This window comes from Hirundo rustica, chromosome 5 (assembly GCF_015227805.2).
Source record: "Hirundo rustica isolate bHirRus1 chromosome 5, bHirRus1.pri.v3, whole genome shotgun sequence".
NCBI lineage: Eukaryota > Metazoa > Chordata > Aves > Passeriformes > Hirundinidae > Hirundo > Hirundo rustica.
In genome coordinates, this window is record NC_053454.1 from 1,186,131 (window position 1) to 1,208,381 (window position 22,251).

A 22,251-nucleotide genomic window follows, 5' to 3' on the forward strand; every position below is an offset into this window, starting at 1 on the left:
GACCACGCAGCCCTGCCTGAGCCCTCAGACCCCACTCAGACCCCACTCAGATCCCACTCAGATCCCACTAAGATCCCACTCAGATCCCACCACAAAACACCCGGCACAAGCCGGGACAGCCGGGGAGCAGCAACTCCCGCAGGGATCCCCTGGCACAGCCTGGGCACTGCCACGTGGATTTCACACTGTTCCACAACCGTTCCATCCTGGGAGAGGGTCCCCAAGGATCAGGACCTGTCCAGAGGAATCCATCACCCCCGTGAGCTCCTCTGGGCTCTGCACGAGGTGGAGGGACAACGGGAATGCGCGGTGGGGTTGGGAACCAATGGGTCGTGTTTGAGCAGGGTTGGCTCCCAATGGATCATGTTTGGGTGGGATTGGGAACCAATGGATCATGTTTGGGTGGGATTGGGAACCAATGGATCATGTTTGCATGGTGCTGGCACCCAAGAGATCGTGTTTGAATGGGGCTGGTATCAAATGGATCGTGTTTGTGGTGGGACTGGCACCTAAGGGATCATGTTTGGGTGGGATTGGCACCCAACGGATCATGTTTGGGTGAGATTGGGAACCAATGAATCGTGTTTGAGCGGGGTTGGCATCCAACAAGTTGTTTGAGCAGGGTTGGCAACCAACAGCTCATGTCGACACCCAACAGCTCGTGTTTGGGTGGTGTTGGGAACCAATGGATCATGTTTGGGTGGGGTTGGCAATGAACGGATCACGTTTGGGCGGGGTTGGCACCCAGTGGATCATGTTTGGGTGAGATTGGGGACAAATGGATCATGTTGAGTGGGCCTGGCAATGAACGGATCATGTTCGGGTGGTGTTGGCACCCAACGGATCATGTTTGGGTGGGACTAGGAACCAATGAATCGTGTTTGAGCGGGGTTGGCAACCCAACAAGTTGTTTGAGCAGGGTTGGCAACCAACAGCTCATGTCGACACCCAACAGCTCGTGTTTGGGTGGTGTTGGGAACCAATGGATCATGTTTGGGTGGGACTGGGAACCAATGGATTATGTTTAGTGGGGTGGGCAATGGATCATGCTTAAATGGTGTTGGCACCCAATGGGTTGGGTTGGAGTGGGGTTGGCCACCAGTGGCCATGTTTGGGCGGTGTGGGCACCCAGTGGATTGTGTTTGAATGGGGTTGGTATCAAATGGATCATGTTTGTGCTGGGACTGGCACCCAACGGATTGTGTTTGAATGGGGTTGGTATCAAATGGATCGTGTTTGTGGTGGGACTGGCACCCAACAGATCAGGTTTGGATGGGGTTGGCAATGAATGAATGGTTTGTGAGTGGGGTTGGCACTCAGTGAGTTGTGTTTGAGTGGGATTGGCACCCAGTGGATCATGTTTGAGCTGGCATCCACAAGAACATGCCATGTTTGAGTGGGGCTGGCAATGAACGGATCATGTTCAGGTGGTGTTGGCACCCAACGGATCATGTTTGGGTGGGACTGGGAACCAACGGATTACGTTTCGGTGGGACTGGGAACCAATGAATCGTGTTTGAGCGGGGTTGGCAACCCAACGAGTTGTTTGAGCAGGGTTGGCAACCAACAGCTCATGTTGACACCCAACAGCTCGTGTTTGGGTTGGGTTGGCAATGAACGGATCATGTTTGGGCGGGGTGGGCAATGAATGGATCATGCTTGAATGGTGTTGGCACCCAACAGGTCATGTTTGAGTGGGGCTGGTACCCAACGTGTTGGGTTGGAGTGGGATTGGCATCCAATGGATCATGTTTGAGTTGGCATCCACAAGAATGGCCATGTTTGAGTGGGGCTGGCAATGAACGGATCACGTTTGGGTGGTGTTGGCACCCAACTGATCATGTTTGAGTGGGATTGGGATCCAATGGATCGTGTTTGAATGAGGTTGGCAATGAACGGATCACATTTGGGTGGTGTTGGCACCCAACAGGTCATGTTTGAGTGGGATTGGGATCCAATGGATCGTGTTTGAGTGAGGTTGGCAATGAACGGATCACGTTTGGGTGGTGTTGGCACTCAACGGATCACGTTTGGGTGGTGTTGACACCCAACAGGTCATGTTTGAGTGGTGTTGGCACCTAGTGCACCATGTTTGAGATGGTGTTGGCACCCACTGGGTCGTGTTTGGGTGGGGCTGGCACCCACTGGATCCTGTTTGTGGTGCTGTTGGCACCCGTTGATCCACGCCTGTGACGAGGTTGACACCCAATGCTTTGAGTGGCGTTGGCACCCACAGGGCCGTCGGTGCCCGGTGCCCCCCGCGCTCGGTGCCCCCACCGTGGCTGCTCACCTTGGGCCGGCGGGCGGTGCTCTGGAGGACAGCAGGAGCGGAAGCAGAGAGGACAGACAGTCACACAGGGACAGAGGAGCAGAGAACAGCCGGCGGCGGCCGGAGCGGCAGAGTAGGGAAAGGAGACAAAAGACAGCACGGCATCGTTAGTGCGCCCGGCATCGTTAGCGACCCCGGCGGCACCGGGTGCGTGTGGCGTCGTTAGCACACGTGGGGGCTCGTTAATCAGCTCCAAGGGCTGCTCTGGGCGGGACCCATGGGCACAGCTCCCATGGGACCCACAGGCAGAGATCCCATGGGATCCACAAGCAGAGATCCCATGGGATCCCCTGGCACAGCTCCCATGGGACCACCGGAGCACAGCCCAGAGCCAGCACAGCCTGTGGTCACCCAGAAGCCCTGTCCCTGCCCCTCCAGCATAGTGTGGGACAGAGCTGGGGACAGAGTGAACCCGCATCCCAAGCCCACAGATATCCCAAGGCAGATCCACCTGGTATTTCCAAGGAATTTTGGTCTTCAGAGGCAAAGCCTGGTTCAGGCTGGCTGGGCATCCCAGGCTCCATGGGCATGGGGGGTTTGACCTCCCCTGCCTTTCCCAGAGATCCCCGGAGCAGGAGGTGGAAAGGATTTAATCTTAACCATGAGTTTTCTCCTCTCCTCATCCCTCTGGTTTTCCAAAGGGCCCAGAGCACCCAGAGCCTCCAGGCTCTGCTTTGTTAACCAAAAATTCCAGGGACTCCACAGAGCTGATCCCACACTCCCAACTTTTCCTTTCATGCCTGGAATGAAATCATCCATGATTTTGGGGCAGGACCCCCCCACACACCCCTCCATGCACATGCAGCAGCTCCCAGCAGCTCAGGAAGGAGAGGCCACAGGGCCCAGCCCGGAACAGAGACAAATATGAAATTATTTCGTATTTTTCCCCTTAAAAACAATCCCTAATGGATGGAAAAGGAGGAGTGACCAGGCTGGTCCTGGAGGGCAGCGGGTGGGCAGGAGCCCCCGGCACAGGCATGGGGAACATCTGTCCAGCTGCAGCCTTGGAGCACTTCCACGCTCTCCCTCATTTCTGACTCCATGACCTAATCCCAGCTGGGAATAAGCAGGAGCAGAACAGATGGATAATGGCGCTGCCACATGATCTCACGTCCAGGATGGGGACATGAGGCACACGGAGCCCACCAGGGACCAGCAGCTCCAGCTGATATCCAACACGGCCGTGCTCTCTCCCGAGACCTCGGGAAACCTCGGAGCTCTGTTTCCCTGTTTTCAACATAAACCTGGATGTGTTTGCACTTCCAAACTTCCCATCACCTCTGGCATTGCTTCAGCTAAATCCTGCTCTGCTCACTTCCAGCCTTTTCCCAAAGGCTGCGCTCCATGTTGATCCCGAGGGAAGACATTCCCGTCTTCCACAACATTCCCTGTGCGACCAGATTTGTCAGGAAAACGGAATGACAGCAGCAGAAGTTCTAGACCCTCCAGTGAAACCCTCAGGATGCCCTTCAGAAGCTCACCAGCATCTTCCCAAAGTCCAGCTAAGCAACATGGAGCAGCAACAAAAATCTGGGAAACACGTGGAAAACACCTTCTTCAGGAATTCCACAGGTGGAGATGTCCCCACTCCTGCCACGCACGTGGGGCGACTCAGGAGTGTGGCAGGGCTGAGGGAGTCCCACACTGACCACCGAGTCCTTGGACAGGGGAAAATGTCACCTGAGACAACCGAGTCCTGTCCTGGGGGACACCAAATCCTTCCCTGAGCCTTCTCCTGGATGGGGGACACTGATCCCTGTCCCAGGAGACAGCAAGCCTTGTCCTGGGGGACACTGAGCCTTTTCCTGGATGGGGGACACTGAGCCCTGAACTGGGGGACACTGATCCCTGTCCTGGGGGACACTGAGCCTTTTCCTGGATGGGGGACACTGATCCCTGTCCTGGGGGACACTGAGCCCTGAACTGGGGGACACTGATCCTTGTCCCAGGAGACACTGATCCCTGTCCTGGGGGACACTGAGCCTTTTCCTGGATGGGGGACACTGATCCCTGTCCTGGGGGACACTGAGCCTTGTCCTGGCCATGGGATGGGGGACACCGACTCAAACTCCTACTCAAACCACACCAAACCCTAAAAACAGGGCGAAGCCTCCTGGTAACCACCCCTAAAGCCGTGTAGAATGACAGTGAATAATCCTGCTTTGTGCATCCTTCGGAGTGCCGGTCCCCTTCGTGTGATGCCACGTGCAGATCACTGAGAGTTGGAGCTCCAAGACCCCTGGGATCTGTGGCAAAGGGATGCTCCGGGATGCTCCAGCTGCTCTCTCCATCAGGAATGGGGGATCCAGGGCTCACCTCCATGGTGGCACGTTCCTGTCCATCCGTCTGTCCCCAGTTGATCCTCCCTGAGCTCTGGTGACAGGATGGGACATGGATTTTCCAGTGTCTGGCATCGTGCCAGCTCTGGGAACACAGGCTCCAACCCCACCTGGACCCTCCTGGATCCAGGATGCTCCAACCCCCCCATCTGGGGATGGATGTTCCATCGGAGGTTCCGGGCTCTGCTGTGTAATGCTGCTGCATCAATATTTGATGGAATTAAAAAACCTCAGCTCCCAGGGGAGCACTGGGGGCTCCAAACTGGTGCGCTCCGAGATGGGCTCAGCTTCTGGCAGCAGGAACTCTGGAAAAATCCTTCTGGATACCAAGGACCGGCTGTGGTGGGGTCGGCATTGCCCGCTGAATGTGGGGTCCCACAAGTCCCTCCTGGTTTGGTTCTGCTCCAGGTGTGGGAATCCCGATCCAGCCAGGAGCAGCGAGTGTTGGATGGACGAGCAGGAATGTGTGAATGTCACCTTCCGGCGGCAGGACAGGGGAGGTGTCACTGGAGCCTTCTCCTGGATTAAGTTCCAAGGCTTCAGTTCCCAGACTGTGGCTGCTGCTGTGGAGGATTCCCAGAGTTTCCAGGAGGATTCCGATTGGCAGCAGCTCCTGAGTGGGGTGGGCAGTGCCAGAGGTGATGCCCAGGCGCTGACCCAATGCTGGCCCACGCTGATGCCATCCCACTCAATTCCTGGGAATCTGGCCCCTGGGAGGCACCTCCTCTCTACTGGAGCTGTCTCAGCCCCCTGAGGGTGAGATGACCCCCTCAGGGTGTGGTTCCCTGGGATTCTGCCGGGAATTCTGCATTTTAAACAACCAGCACCACCCCAGCAGGTGCCCCGGTCTCACAGGCGTGATTCCATGGGCAAGGAGAGGAGCAACGGGAAAAGCAGGATGGAATCCGGGCGTGGGGCTGAGCACCGGCAGCCCCCACTCCCCGCTCCGAAGGAGCAGAGGGAAAGCAGCATCCGTGAAACTTTGCATGGGGAAGAGGATTAACAGGGACACGTGACGAGGAGCGTCGGTGCCTGAGCTCGGGGAGGTGCAGGCGTAAATCAGGAGCATTTACTGCCAGGTACCGGGTCTCAGCTCGGATCTAATCCCTGCCATCAGCCAGAAATTCCCAGGATTTCTCTTTAAGCTGAGCAGTGGCATCGTGGTTACACTAAAAATAAACATATAGGCCAGTGCCCGCGCCGTCACCTGCGGGAACGGCAGCCTGGCAGGGAATGCCAAAGGCTGAACCCGACAGCGAGGCCGGCAGGGAAACCGGGATTATGGACACGCAGCTTCCCCAGGGTGGGCACCGGTGGCACTGGAAGCAGGGATGGCACCGGCAGCAGGAACAGCGCTGACACTCTCAGGCTGTGGGGATGGCACCAGCACTGGGGACAGGGACAGCAGCAGGGACGGCACTGGCACCCCTGGAGTGGGGATGGCACCGCAGCGGGGACAACACAGGCAGGAGGGACAGCGGTGACAGCCCCAGGCAGAGGGGACAGCACCGGCAGCAGGGACAGTGATGGCATCAGCGTCCCCCGGAGCAGGGATGGCACCGGCAGCGGGGACAGCAATGGCATCAGCATCCCCCGGAGCGGGGACAGGGCCCCGGCAGAGCCGCAGAGCCGCTGCATTGGCCGGGTGACACGGAGAGGGGACTCTGGGAGCTCCGGAAGGCAAAGCCAGCCATGAACCGATGCTCACCCACCGCCCCCCTCCTCCCCGAGCCCGTCACGCTCCCAATTACAGCCCGGCAGCATCAACACGGGGGAAAAAAAAAAAAAAAAAAACGGGGGGAAAACGAGCGAGGAGGCGGCTGGGAAGCGGGGACGCGATGCCGGGGGATGCGGGCGCGGACCGTACCTTGCGTGTGGCCGGGGCCTGCCTCATGGTCGCGCAGGGACGGCCGGAGCGGGAGGAGACGGAGCAGCGGGTCACTCAGCACGGCCGGACACGCCAAATGGCCGCGGCCGGCCGCTGGCCAGGCGCTGCCCGGGGGGCTCGGCGGGGGCTCAGGGGGTGCAGGGCAACCCCCCCCGGCCGCGGCCGCTCGTCCCCGCTCCGCCGGTGGCTCCAACCACCGCCCCGGCGGCTCATGACATCACCGCGGAGGGGCCGCACCGAGCCGGGCGGTGTGTGCGGATGAGGATGGCGATGAGGATGGTGTGCGGATGAGGATGCCGCGCTCGGGGAGGGGATGGCGCGGGGGTTCGAGGCGGCTCGGAGCCCCCCGGGGTGAGAGCACGACGCTCCTCGGTGCGGGGCGGCTCTGTGGCTGCGCTCGGAGTCCCCCGGCCGAACCAGCGGCGGAGGATGCGAGCGCACGGCGAATCCCCCGGGAGGGGACAGACGGACGGGGAGGAGGCCGGATGGACAGATGGACGGCGCCGAGCCCGGAGGGACGGACAGATGGACGGAGGGACCAATCCAGCGCCAGCTCCGCACCTCCGGCCCGACACGGACGGATTGCCCGGAGCTCGGGGCAGCCCTGCACGGCTGAGGGTGCGGAGAGACCCCCTCCCGGGCCTCGGAGAGCCCCTGCCCCAAAATCCCTGCCCCAAAAACCACTCGGGGTGGTGTCCGGCACGTCCTGAGCCTCGCTGCCCTGCCAGGACCGTTCCTGCAATCCCTGTCCGGCATTCCCGCTGTCCCTGGACAAGAACTCTGCTGGGAACCCGCGGGATGTCACCAAGCACCGTCTCCAAACTCTCCAGGAATCCGTGTCCTGCCCCAGGGAGTGCTGGAGACCAGGAGAGCAGCTCCCATTTACGTGCACGAATATTAAATCCCATATATTATATTATATTATATTATATTATATTATATTATATTATATTATATTATATTATATTATATTAACACAGACCTCATCCGGCTCCCGCTCCAACTGCATTATTTTCCAATATTCCCACACTTTGAGGGGAGAGGAGCCCAGGGTGTCCCAGGCTCACCGGCACACCTGACCCTCCACGCACTGAGGGAATTTCACCTCCAGTATTTCCAGACCCTCAGCACAATCCAATCCCCCAGAAAAAGCTGTTAAAGGCCTCTCTTTTTTTTCCCAAGGGTTGACATTCCCTGGAAGCAGCCCCGCGAGGTTCCGAGGATATCCCATGTCCAACTGATCTACGCTGGGATTTGATTCCTGAAAAACCCCTGGATCAGGGAATCCAGGCTGGATGGAGTTTGGAGCAATCTGGGGTTGTGGGAGATGTCCTTGACCATGGCAAGGGATGGAAATGGATGGGATTTAAGGTCCCTTCCGATCCAAACCATTCCAGGATTCTGGAGCCCCTCTGCTCTGGAGTCAGGATTGCTGGGAATGTTCCCCTGGAGAAGGGAAAAATCCAGGGAAAGCTCAGAGTCCCTGAAGGGGCTCCAGGAGAGCTGGAGAGGGACTGAGGACAAGGGCTGGAGGGACAGGACACAGGGAATGGCTTCCACTGGGAAAGGGGAGATTGGGCTGGGATTGTGGGCAGGAATTCCTGGCTGGGATGGAATTCCCAGCTTTGCTGTGGCTGCCCCTGGATCCCTGGCAGTGCCCAAGGCCAGGTTGGACTTTGGGGCTTGGAACCACCTGGGAGAGTGGGAGGTGTCCATGGATGGGCTTTGAGGTCTCTCCTAACCCAAGGCATTCCACGATCCGCTCTCCCAGGCTGGGGCCAGGGGAACATTCCCAAGGGACATTTTTGGGAGCTGTGATCCCATCTCTTAACAAAGGATCCCCGAGCTCCATCAGCCTGAGCACCCCAGAGCCAGAGCTGACACAGGCCCAGCTTTTGGCGTCACCCAAATCCATTCCAACAGAATCTCCCTCCCATTCCCACCAGCCTTCAAACCACCGGGAAAAGGAACCCCTTATGTGGAGCATTTCCAATCATCCCGGATCTGTGGCTTTGAGCCCCTGCATGATCCGAGTGCCGCGTCCATCTCTGGAGCAGCCACGTGCAGGCTCACACGGATTTAAGCTAAAGATAATTATGGGTATTAGAGCTGCTCTAATGAACCAGCTCCGCTCCCTGAACCCAGAATGTATCAACTCTTCCCACACAGAGATCCAATAAATGCGGCAGCAGGGACAAAATGCAATTCAACCCCGGGAAAATGGTGCTGGGTGCTGTCCCTCAAACTCCTCAGGGACAGGTAAGGGAGGTTTTTTATCCTGAGTCCATGAGAAGGAGCTTGTGGCACCACCACAGATGGAAGGATTCCCAGCTTTTGGGGGCATTGGAGAGGAGATGCCAGGGTTAACTCCAGCTCTTTTCCATGCGGTTATCCATTTGCAGCACCAGATGCTGCTCAGCTCCGCATCGAAACAACCACCTTGGGGACACAGGGAGCTGCCAGAGGGGCATCACCCGGCCCAAGGAACGGCAGTGCCTGGAAAATCAGCTCGGAGATCATCCGGGCCCTGCCGTGGGACACACTTTGGGCAGCTGGGGTGAGGTGGGGTTTTTGGAGCTGATGGGATTATCCGTTCCTTTAAAGGATTAACGGGGCTTGGGGTGGCCCCTCTGCGTTCTACAGAGCAGCTGGGACCTGCTCCAGGCTGGAGCAGGCCATCTGCTGCTGTATGGAGACCGGGATAACACTGGGAAAACACAGGGAAAACACAGGGATAACAACCTGGACATTGACCCAGCTGCTGCTGTATGGAGACTGGGATAACACCGGGAAAACACAGGGATAACAACCCGGACATTGACCCAGGTGCTGCTGCACGGAGACTGGGATAACACTGGGAAAACACAGGGATAACAACCTGGACATTGACCCGGCTGCTGCTGCATGGAGACTGGGATAACACCGGGAAAACACAGGGATAACAACCTGGACATTGACCCAGGTGCTGCTGCACGGAGACTGGGATAACACTGGGAAAACACAGGGATAACAACCCGGACATTGACCCGGCTGCTGCTGCATGGAGACTGGGATAACACCGGGAAAACACAGGGATAACAACCTGGACATTGACCCAGGTGCTGCTGCACGGAGACTGGGATAACACTGGGAAAACACAGGGATAACAACCGGACATTGACCCGGCTGCTGCTGTATAGAGACTGGGATAACACCGGGAAAACACAGGGATAACAACCTGGACATTGACCGAGGTGCTGCTGCATGGAGACTGGGATAACACTGGGAAAACACCAGGATAACACCGGGATAACACCAGGAAAACACTGGGATAACAACCGGACACTGACTCTGCTGCTGCATGGAGGCTGGGATAACACCAGGATAACACCAGGATAACAACCGGACACTGACCCAGCTGCTCCTGCATGGAGACCAGGATAACACCGGGATAACAACCGGACACTGACCCGGCTGCTGTTGCCTGGAGACTGGGATAGCACCGGGATAACACTGGGAAAACACCAGGATAACACTGGGATAACAACCGGACACTGACCCGGCTGCTGTTGTCTGGAGACTGGGATAGCACCGGGATAACACTGGGAAAACACCAGGATAACACTGGGATAACAACCGGACACTGACCCGGCTGCTGTTGCCTGGAGACCAGGATAACACTGGGATAACACCGGGATAACACCAGGATAACACCGGGATAACAACCTGGACATTGACCTGGCTGCTGCTGCATGGAGACTGGGATAGCACTGGGATAACACCAGGATAACACCAGGATAACAACCGGACACTGACCTGGCTGCTCCTGCATGGAGACAGGGATAACACTGGGATAACGCCAGGAAAACACCGGGATAACAACCAGACACTGACCCAGCCTCCGACTGGTCACCCTGGGATGGGATGAGAGCAGGTGCCCAGCAGAGAGGGAGGCCCAGCCTCAGCACACACCACGGGAATCCAGCCCCGGTACATGGAATGCTGCCGGGAGGATGAAAGGAACGGGGGTGTCACCAGAGGGGGACAAACCTGATCCTTCCGAGGGAAAATCCCGGGGATCAAACTGGCTGCAGGGGACAGGATCTAACAGCAGGGTGACAGCACCAGCACACGCCACCTGTGGATGCGGCACTTGGGGACATCGCCTTGGCAGCGCCGGGGGAACAGTTGGACTCGATCATCTCAGAGTTCTTCCAGCTTAAATATTCCACAATCCCACGATCCCAGAGCGGGTCAGATCCCAGCAGCCCACCCTGAGCGAGGCAGAGCTTTTGCTGCAGCCTTTCCCTGCATCCCTGGGAGCTCCCTGCTCCCACCACCTGCCACCTCCGTGTCCCTGGGAGGTGACATCCATGACCCAGCGTCACCCAGCACAGCAGCAGGACAAGGGACTGGCCTGTCACCACCACGAAGACAACACAACCTGTTTCATCCCAAAAATTACCTGGGAAAGACCCTTTTCCTGCTCTTTAGCCAGGTTTTGGGGTCCTTCCCAGCCAGGCTGGCCCAGGAGAGAGGCCAGCACCTCCTGAGGACAGCCTGGACTCCTGCTCCAAGAACAAGGACACCCCAGCACGGTGTCACAGCCAAGGGACAGGACCCCCCAGTGTCCTGTGGCCCCCGCTCTGAGCCCTGGGAACAGCAGGGCCCAAAGGCCACAACGGCCACAGCGCTCCCAAATCCATGGAAAACAGGGAAGGATCACAGCAGGGGGGAAAGGCCCATCTGGCAGCAGCTCTGGACACGATTAAAGTCTATATTTGACACACGGGAGCCAGGGTAATCTCCGGAACAAGGATTTACCTGCTAATTACTGCCATTATCCAGGTTCCCCCCCTCACCGGATGGCATATCCCTGTGTGGGGCAGGAGCTGCTCTCGGGGTCATTAATGGATGAAAAGGTTAAATAGTGAGGGGACAGCAGGGCCTGGCACAGGGCTGTCCCTCAGCGGGGACATCCCTGTGTGAGGTGTGGCCGCACGGCCAGGACGAGGGTCGGGACAGTGACAGATCCATGATCCACAGGACAGAGACAGGGACAGATTCATGATTCCCAGGACAGGGACAGTGACAGATCCTCAGGACAGGGACAGTGACAGATCCATGATCCACAGGACAGGAACAGATCCAGGATACTCGGGACAGTGACTGTCACAGATCCATGATCCTCAGGATAGTGACAGATCCAGATCTCCAGGACAGGGACAGTGACAGATCCATGATCCTTAGGACAGTGACTGTCACTACAATCCCCGGGACAGTGACAGATCCAGATCCTCAGGACAATGACTGTCACACCTTCATGATTGCCATGACAGTGACAGCGACAGTGACAGATCCATGATCTTTAGGACAGTGACAGTCACAAATCCATGATCCTCAAGACAGTGACAGTCACACCCCCATGATTGCCATGACAGTGACAGTGACAGTGAGAAATCTGTGATCCTCAGGGCAGTGACAGTCATAAATCCATGATCCTCAGGACAGTGACAGTCACATCCCCATAACTGCCAGGACAGTGACAGTGGCATATCCGTGATCCTCAGGACAGTGACAGTCACATCCCCATAACTGCCAGGACAGTGACAGTCACAGATCCCTGATCCTCAGAACAGTGACAGTCACACCCCATGATTGCCAGGACAGTGACAGGCACAAATCCACAATCCTCAGGACAGTGACTGTCACACTCCATGATTGCCAGGACGGTGACTGTCACAAATCCATGATCCTCAGGACAGTGACAGTCACACCCCCATAACTGCCAGGACAGTGACAGGCACAAATCCATGATCCTCAGGACAGTGACAGTCACACCCCCATAACTGCCAGGACAGTGACAGGCACAAATCCATGATCCTCAGGACAGTGACAGTCACACCCCCATAACTGCCAGGACAGTGACAGGCACAAATCCATGATCCTCAGGACAGTGACAGTCACACCCCATGACTGCCAGGACAGTGACAGGCACAGATCCATGATCCTCAGGACAGTGACAGTCACACCCCATGATTGCCAGGACAGTGACAGGCACAGATCCACAATCCTCAGGACAGTGACAGTCACATCCCCATGACTGCCAGGACAGTGACAGGCACAAATCCATGATCCTCAGGACAGTGACAGTCACACCCCCATAACTGCCAGGACAGCGACAGTCACAGATCCGTGATCCTCAGGACAGTGACAGTCACAAATCCATGATTGCCAGGACAGTGACAGGCACAAATCCACAATCCTCAGGACAGTGACAGGCACAGATTCGTGATCCTCAGGACAGTGACTGTCACACCCCCATAACTGCCAGGACAGTGACAGGCACAAATCCACAATCCTCAGGACAGTGACAGTCACACCCCATGATTGCCAGGACAGTGACAGTTACAGATCTGTGATCCTCAGGACAGTGACTGTCACACCCCATGATTGCCATGACAGTGACAGTCACAGATCCGTGATCCTCAGGACAGTGACAGTCACACCCCATGATCCTAATCCCAGCCGCAGCTCCGAGCTGTGACACAGCAGGGACACAGAGCAGCTGCAAACCCACCAGAACAAGGACAGGGAAGGAAGAACCCAACATTCCGAACAGGAATTTCCTCCCAGCAGAGCCCCTTGGAGCTGGCAGGACCGGGATGAGGGATCCACAGGGACCCTGAAGCCTCGGGGACACGCAGAGACCTGGATGTGAGGGGACACAAGGAGAGGACACTCGGGGGCAGGTGCTCCCGGCCCCTCTCCACAGGCTCTTGGCACATTCCACATTGCTCCTCTCCTCTGGAATTCCCGTGGACAGAGATCTCTGGACCGTTTTTCCACCCAAAACTTGACACAGAAGCGGCCGGAAAGCGAATCTGGACCAAAGGGTGCACAGGTATCACCTCCCTCCCCTCTCCCACGTTTCCAGTGCCCACCTTGGCAAAATCCCCCCGGGGTGGAAACAAAAATCCCCAAATTTCCTGCAGGGAATGATGATTTAGTGTCCCTGCCCAGGGTGGAATGAGATGGGCTTTAATGTCCATCCCAACCCAAACCACTCTGGGATTCTTTGCCAAGACCTTTGGAGTTTCAGCTCATCCTCACACAAAAGATTTCTGGCTTTAACAATTGTCACAGTCCGGGTGGGTTTGAGTGTCCCCACGAGGAGCCGGAGCGCAGGGACAGAACAGCCCCGGGAAGGTGCCACTTGTCCCCGAGTCACCGGAAGGGTTTAGGGTTTATAAAAATATCCGTGAGGGAACGGCCTCAGGTTGTGCCAGGGGAGATTCAGCTTGGAGAGAGGGGGAAAATTCCTTCATGGAAAGAGTTGGAAAGCATTGGAAGAGGCTGCCCAGAGCAAGGGGACAATCCCCATTCCCAGCACATGTGACACTTGGGGACACTGCGCCGGGGGGAACTCGCTGGCCTCAGAGGCTTTTCCCACCCCACCATTCCAGGATCCCAGGATGACGTGATGTCCCCTCCCTGGCTTGGGAGCACATGCAGGGACAGCCATGCAGCGCTGGGATGGAGCGGGATGGGGACGGTGAGGATGAGGATGGCCCCGGCATGCGGCCGCGCGCGGAGAAGGGACAAACGGCACCTTTTTGGGCTTCGCTCCGCGCTGCGTGAGGAGGGAACAGAAGGAATGTTAGACTCTCCTGGGAACCCTCCCCCACGGCTGCAGGAAAGGCGGGAGGGGAGGTGTCATCAGGGAAAATTAAGTAAATTAAGGAGGGAATGACCCTGGAGTCAACCCCTTGCTCCGGATTCACCTCCCGCTCAGCCCAGCACGGAGAATTTGGGGAGTCAGGACACGTCCAAAGGGGAATAAATCGTTTCATGGTATAAAGGTTAGGTTAAAGGGATTGGAGGGGACAGGATCTCCCAGGATGCAGGGGGAAGAGGATGTGAGGACGAGGGGGAATGGTTTCCAGAGGGCAGGAAGAGGTGGGATATCGGGAAGGAATTCCCCCCTGTGAGGGTGGGGAGGGGCTGGGATGGAATTCTCAGAGAAGCTGTGGCTGCCCCTGGATCCCTGGAAGTGTCCAAGGCCAGGCTGGATGGGGCTTGGAGACACTTGGAATAGTGGAAAATGTCCCTGGATGGGCTTTAAGGTCCCTCCCAACCCCAAACCATTCCAGGATTCCACGACAAACCAGTGGGAATGTCCCGGAATGCAGCTGCACATGGAGCAGCATCTCCTGTCCCGACCCCTTCTCCACATCAGCAGCACAGAAAAATTCCAAGAACAATCCCCATCCCCTGACTTAGAGAACGCTGAGGTTTCCTAAATATTCTCTTTGTCTTCTAATGAATTCCAGGGTGGAATCAAACCAGGAGGATCAGGCAGGGAGCGCATGGAGCACAGGCTCCAGCAGCGCCGGGGGCTGATGGATCACACCCCACACAGCAGGAAAAGCCAAAATCCTTCCCAAATCCCTCTGACACAGGGCAGGGAATCCATTTCCATCCTCTCCTCTGGCTGGAGCTCACATTCCCTGGGATCTGAACCCACAGGTGCTGCTCCATCCCAGCATCCAGCTCCACAGCGGGGCAGGGAGCAGAATTCCCACTCCTGGGAATTTTCCAGAATGGCAGCGCGGGAGGCTGGGCTCCAATATGCCCCACCCCGGCCCTGCAGGTGCCACGTGCACAGCAGCCCCTTGTCCCCACCACCTCCTTTCCCACATCCCAGCTGGGCCAGTTTATCCCACAAAATTCCAGTTCCCATCCCAAAACACACAAACCCTCCCGCCGTGCCCCCAGGATCGCCCAGTTCCATCCCTGCTCCCCAGGAGTGGTGACCTGGGCAGCGCTGGGGGAACAGCTGGGATTGATGGTCTCCAGAGAGTTTTTCCAGCCTCGGTATTCCATGATTCCTCACCACCCCACGCCTATATGGCCATTCCCCAGGACAGGAACCCGCTCCAGATTCCCATTCCTTAGGAAATATCCCTCACATTCGGGTACAACACGTCCCCATCCATGTCCCAGGAGCCACTGGAGCTCCTGGATGAAGGACACTCAGAGCTGCCCCTGGACCCCTGGAAGTGTCCAAGGCCAGGTTGGATGAGGTGTGGAGCAATCTGGGATAGAGGAAGCTGTCCCTGCCCATGGCAGGAGCTGAGGGGCTTTAAGGCCCTTTCCAGAACTCCATGAGAGTCGGGATTTGAAGGAAGCAGCCAGGGAATGCTGCTGAACTCAGATCAAAACATGTGACACAGGACCTGCGCTGGAAAATCCCTCAGGAACCGACTCCTGGCCAGTGGCTGAAAATGACATTTTTTACACCTCATTTCCCGTAGGTTTCGGGAGAAATTGGCTTTTCCATGGGAATTTTATCCCGTGGAAGCGCGTGCGTGTGCTCTTCCCGAAGGGATGAAAACCTCCAAGAGGTGAGAGAGTGCCGGGGTCACTCACCAGTTTGCTGGCCTTGGTGGCATCAAGGGAATCTGTGGAGAGAGCAGAAACGGAGCCGTGAGCCTGAGGGACACCCCTGTCCCCATCCCAGCGTCCCTGCAGCCAGAGGGCACCCAGCAGGGGCACGGGAGAATTTTGGGAAGTGGGACTGAAGCACAGCCAGGATCTGCTGGCACAACGGGGTTTGGGGGAACAGGGAATTCCTTATGGGAGCTGCTGGCCGAGGAAAGCAAACAGGGATAAACCTTGGAATTGGGGCACTTCCACTGCTCTCCTTGGGCTGAATCCCTGGATTTCCTGCATTCCCGAGGTACTGGCAGCTCAGGGAGTGCAGGGGGGGGTTGAAACCCACGTGTATGTGATACTTGGGGACACAGAATCATGGAATGGTTTGGGTGGGAAGGGACCTTAAATCCCATCGACCCCACCTCGTGCCATGGGCAGGGACACCTTCCATGATCCCAGAGTGCTCCAGGGACACTTCCAGGGATCCAGGGGCAGCCACGGTTTCTCCGGGCAGCCTGTGCCACCCTCCCAGGGAGGAATTCCTGCCCAACATCCCAGCCAGATCCCCCCTTTTCCAGCGGGAAGCCGTTCCCTGTGTCCTGTCTCTGGATTCCCAGCCTCGCCCAGCTGTCCCCAGCAGCTCCCCACTCCGGTGCAGGATCCGTGGCAGAGCCATCCCTGCACCCCGCGCTGCAGTGCTGCTGCAGCAGCTGCTGTTTCCATGGAAACCCTTGGCAGGCAGCCACATCCCAGCCCTGCGTCCCACCTGCAGCCCGAGCTCCTCCTGCTCCGGGATGCTGGGATGGGAGGGATTGGGATCGGGATCCCTCTGTCCCAACCCAGCGCCCATCGTGGCCAGGGAAGGGTCTGGAGCTCCAGGAGCGGCTGAGGGAGCTGGGAAAGGGGCTTAGCCCGGAGAAAAGGGGGATCAGGGGGGCTCTGCACAACTCCCTGAATTCTTGGAGCTGGGTGGGAGTTGGGATCTGCTCCCAGGGGACAGGAGAAGAGGGAACAGCCTCAGGCTGGGCCAGATTGGATACTGGGAAAATTCCTTCCTGGAAGGGGCTGTCCAGCCCTGGAAGGTGGAGTCCCCATCTCTGGAAGAATTTAACGCCCTGTGGATGTGGCACTTGGGACATGGACACTGGTGGCCTTGGCAGAGCTGGGGAATTCGGGGGTGTCCGAGAACTTTTCCAGCCGGAACGATTCCACTATTCCACGGAATAATGGAGCAAGGAAGGCTCCATTCCATTTTTTTCCCCACCTAATTTCACCTCCTGCTTCCTGGGAGAAGAGAAAGCCCACCCACCAGCAGCACCCACCACCCCCAGCCCACCGCGATCCGCTCAATCCCGATGCCACAAACGCTTCCCACGCGGAGCTCCCGGCTTGGCGCACGGAGCCAACTGGAGCAGCCAAGGCAGGAAGCTGGCAGAGCCCCTTCCGGCAGCTCCCGGGATCCCGCAGAGCGTGGGGAAAACATTCCCGACAAAGCAGAGCTCAGAGGGAGGGAGGGAGGGAGGCAGGGGAAGCCCGCCTGGGCCCGCAGCCAGGGATGGCGGGGCCGACGGATGTGGGGAACGGCGAGGGGCTGGAGACAGGGATGCTCCAGTCCCACGGGGATTCTGCAATTCCACAGGTTCAGAGGGGTTCAGGGGGGAGACAGATATTCCGTGATTTCCTCCTTCCTTCCTTTCTTCCTTCCAGAAAGGATTTCCCACTTTTCCAGGAAGGATTCCCAACCCCTCCAAGAGAGATTTCCTGTCTCTCCAGGAAGGATTTCCCATCTCACCTGGGAAGGACTTCCCACCTCTGCAGGAGGGTTCCCCATCTCTCCAGGAAGGATTCCCACTCCTCCAACAGAAATTTCCCATTTTCTCACAAAGGATTCCCACCCATCCAAGAGAAATTTCCCATTTTCTCACAAAGGATTCCCACCCCTCCAAAAGAAATTTCCCATTTCCTCAGGAAGGATTCCCACCCCTCCAGGAGGGATTCCCCATTCCCTTCAGGAATAATTTCCCAGCCCCTTTCCAGCTCTCTGGGAAGGATTTCCCAGCTGGGCCATACCTCTCTTAGGGACCTTCATGGCAGCAGATTCCGGGGTTTCTGGGGATGTTGTGTCTGCTCCATCCTCAAACACCTGGATCTGGGGAAAAAAAAAAAAAAAAACCACAACAATCCTTTCCCAAAATTCCCAAACAGGGAGAGCAGGGAACAGATCCTTCTGGGAGTGCGTTCAGCAGGGCAGATCCCATGGTTTTGGCAGGGATTTTTAATTTCATCCTCCTGGCTTTGCCAATCAACCTTCCTGAAAAGAGCCACACACTCCTTATCCCCAGTGGGAACACGGAATATTCACACAGGTAATGAGGAAAGTCAAAGCTCTGGATCTGACAGCCCGGAACATCCGTACCAGATTCAGGGATTTCTCTTTGTGAGCTATTTTTGGATGCATTTTTGCTGGATAAACATGGGAAATGAGGTTGGGAGGGATTAGATCCCTGAGACAGAACCGTCCTCGTGCCTCAGATCAGCACCTCCCAAATTGTTCCTGCGGGAATTTGCCTGATCCATCGCCACCTCCCACCCGCGAGTTCAGCTTAAAAATCAAAATAACCTGGGGAAGCTGTCAGACAGGAATTCCTTTTTGAGAAGATTCCCAGCACCAGGAATGATGAAAATTGAATTAAAAGCCACAAGGAGACCAAGGAAAAGATGATGCCAAGGAAATCATGACACCTGCAGCCGTGCAGGGTGGGAATTCTGAGTGGCCTGGGCATTTCCCAGCCTAGGAGGGAATTCCAGAGCTGCTGGAGAGGCTGGAGACAGGGACAGAGCTGGGCTGGATCCGGAGGGACACTGGAAACTGCCACCACAGACTGGGCACATCGAGCTCCTCTGCCAGGTTCCAGGTGATGCCAAAATCAAGGATTTCCACACACCAGGATTCCCTGATCCCACCTTTCCCACCCAAGCCATTCCAGGATTCCCTGACTACACCTGGGCTGGCTTGGAAATTGCCAGTGGAAACTGCCTGGAATGGCTCGGGTGGGAAAGAGCCTTGAATCCCACCCGGTGTCACCCCTCCAGGGACGCCGAGCGCTGTCCCGGGTTGCTCCAAGCGCCGTCCCAGCCCGCCTTGGACGCTTCCAGGGATGGGGGATGCATCCAGAGCCTCGTGCCAGCCCCCTCTGCCCCTCCCTGCCCCACCCGGGGGTGCCAGGGGCGGGGTCCCCGCTCTGTGCCCGCCAGCTGGGAGCCGGGGGACACCGGGGACCCTCCCTGCGCCCCGGGACGGCTCCGGGTCGGCTCCGGAGCTGCTGGGACAGCCCCGCACGCACGGCTTGGCTCTGGGACCGGGGGATTCGGGGGATTCGGGGGCTGTTTGTCCGTCCTGCTCCCCGTCTCTGCTCCAGGGGTGTTCCCGAGCCGTTCCCCTGGGCTCTGGGATTTGGGGCAGAGCGTCGCTCGCTGCACACCCGGCCCAGAGGACGAGGTGACACAAGAGGGGAACGCTGGAAAAGGGGGGATTTGGGTGGGATTTCGGGAAGGAATTCCTGGCTGTGAGGTTGGGCTGGAATTCCCAGAGAAGCTGTGGCTGCCCCTGGGTCCCTGGCAGTGCCCAGGGCCAGGCTGGACGGGGCTTGGAGCACCTGGGACAGTGGAAGGTGTCCCTGCCTGGCAGGGGTGGCACTGGGTGGGCTTTGAGGTCCCTCCTGGCCCTGCAGACCCAATTTTTTTCCCTGTAAACACCTCAAAGCTTCTCCTAGCTGGCAGGAGAGAGAGAGAGATGGACAAAGGAGCCGGGTCCAAGTGCCCGGTTTTAATGTGGGGAACGGGGAGTGTGGTGGAATTACATTTGGGAAATCTCCATGGTGATCCCAGGAGAGCAGCAGAGCTCCATCCAGCAATTCCTGCACACCAACAGCGTTTGGGTTGGATAAAGCCATGAAAAGCTTCCTGGTGAGTTTGCCTCCAGCTCTGCTGGGTTCAGCTCTCCGTGTTTTTCCCATTATTTAAAGGATGGGGGATCATTTTCCCTCATCCTGCCTCGAGCTGGTGACAAAGGGACTGGAGCAGTGAATGGCTGGACTCCTCTTAAAGGTGTTATTCCCAACCTCAGCCATTCCTGGACTCTCTCCTGGATGAGCCTGGATTGCTGCAGCCTCTGACTACACGTGATCCAAAGGCCCTTCCAAAGGATGGGACAGCAGATGCTGGGATGGACCCCAGGACCCAAATTCCCTCATTTTGTGCTCAGCTTCCCTCTGTCACCCAATCCCAGGCAATGAGAGGCCAGGGGGTGGGACACAGAGCGACTCCATTGTGCCAGGGAGGGGACAGGGGCTGGGGGGCTCTGTGTCACCTCTCTGCCCTGGGAAGGTGACACAGGGAATTCATCTGGACGATGTTTGCTGTGGAGGGAGCTCCTGGCTCAGCACACGAGCAGCGAATGTCAGCAGCTACACCCACACCGCGTGTTCGATCTCCTTCCAGGTAAACAGGATTTAATTAAAATCCCTTGGATCTGCTCGCAGGTAAACATCCGAGATCGATCCCAAACTCCACCTGCTGCAGGTGGCAAATCCAGGGCAGCACCGTGCTGGGCACTTCACGGGCAAGCAGAATGGAACAACTGCGAATTCCCCACGCTGCCTTTCATGCCAGGACCTCAAAAACTGTGCAGAACCTGAGATTCCAATTCCACCCGGCTTTAGAACCTCCCCTGTGACAGGTGCTGATCCCCCAAATTCCCCATGCTGCCTTTCATGCCAGGACCTCAAAAACTGTGCAGAACCTGAGATTCCACCTGGCTTTGGAGCCTCCCCTGTCAGAGGTGCTGATCCCTCAAATTCCCCACGCTGCCTTTCATGCCAGGACCTCAAAAACTGTGCGGGGCCTGAGATTCCAATTCCACCCAGCTTTGGAGCCTCCCCTGTGAGAGGTGCTGATCCCCAACCTCCCCATGCTGCCTTTCATCCCAGGACCTCAAAAACTGTGCAGAACCTGAGATTCCAATTCCACCTGGCTTTGGAGCCTCCCCTGGGAAGAGGTGCTGATCCCCAACCTCCCCACGCTGCCTTTCATCCCAGGACCTCAAAAACTGCAGAGCCTGAGATTCCAATTCCACCTGGCTTTGGAGCCTCCCCTGGGAAGAGGTGCTGATCCCCCAAAATCCCCACGCTACCTTTCATCCCAGAATCTCAAAAACTGTGCAAAGCCTGAGATTCCAATTCCACCCAGCTTTAGAACCTCCCCTGTGACAGGTGCTGATCCCCAAATTCCCCATGCTACCTTTCATCCCAGGACCTCAAAAACTGTGCAGAGCCTGAGATTCCAATTCCACCCAGCTTTAGAACCTCCCCTGTGACAGGTGCTGATCCCCAAATTCCCCATGCTACCTTTCATCCCAGGACCTCAAAAACTGTGCAAAGCCTGAGATTCCAATTCCACCCAGCTTTAGAACCTCCCCTGTGAGAGGTGCTGATCCCTCAAATTCCCCATGCTGCCTTTCATCCCAGAACCTGAAAAACTGTGCAGGGCCTGAGATTCCACCTGGCTTTGGAGCCTCCCCTGGGAGAGGTGCTGATCCCCCAAATTCCCATGCTGCCTTTCATTCCAGGACCTCAAAAACTGTGCAGAACCTGAGATTCCAATTCCACCTGGCTTTGGAGCCTTCCTTGTGAGAGGTGCTGAACCCCTCAAATTCACCACGGTACCTTTCATCCCATGACCTCAAAAACACTGTGCAGAGCCTGAGATTCCAATTCCACCCTGCTTTGGAGCCTCCCCTGTGAGAGCTGCAGATCCCCCAAACGCCCAGGGTCGTTTCCCTGTGATTAACAACCGATCCACGATCCCGAGGATCCCGAGGATCCCACCCACCTGGGACTGCCGCACGAAGATGCCGTGGTTCTCCTCGCAGGTGAAGTATTTCCTGCCCTGCACCGTGCCGTCGTTCTTGCCCTTGGCCTCGTCCAGGATGACCCCGACCCATTTGCCGGTGGCGAACAGGGTGGCCCCCACGTAGGCCACGGTGCCGCGGTGGCCCTTGCCGATGACCTCCACGCGGGAGCCCACCTTGAGGGGCTTGCTGCCGCCGTCAGCGCTCATCCTGGCCGTGCTGGAGGCCTGGGGGACAGGGGAGAGCCCGGCTCAGACAGGAGGGGCGAGCACCGGGGTCGGGTGTCGAAGTGGTTCGGCTCCCTCCGTCCCCGCTCGCCTCCTCCGTCCCCGGTTTGTTTTGATTTTTGGGTAATTCCTCCCGAAGAGGA

The 22,251-nt window shown here is 57.3% G+C and overlaps 1 protein-coding gene across 7 annotated transcripts in view; it reads right to left on the reverse strand.

Moving 5' to 3' along the window:
- Positions 1–22,251, reverse strand: part of DCTN1 (dynactin subunit 1) — a 60,083-nt gene that overhangs the window by 26,938 nt on the left and 10,894 nt on the right. For 3 of the 7 annotated variants that reach the window (XM_040063749.1, XM_040063745.2, XM_040063746.2), the window contains exons 2-7: positions 21,863–22,108; positions 18,044–18,122; positions 15,968–15,999; positions 14,148–14,168; positions 6,536–6,553; positions 2,291–2,311 (exon numbers count right to left, since the gene is read on the reverse strand). In XM_040063749.1, the coding sequence (XP_039919683.1) occupies positions 2,291–2,311; positions 6,536–6,553; positions 14,148–14,168; positions 15,968–15,999; positions 18,044–18,122; positions 21,863–22,090 (399 nt within the window). In that variant the 5' untranslated portion in view covers positions 22,091–22,108. The remainder of the gene's footprint in view (positions 1–2,290; positions 2,312–6,535; positions 6,554–14,147; positions 14,169–15,967; positions 16,000–18,043; positions 18,123–21,862; positions 22,109–22,251) is intronic. The other 4 variants (XM_040063750.2, XM_040063751.2, XM_040063747.2 and 1 more) reach the window with 3 other exon arrangements.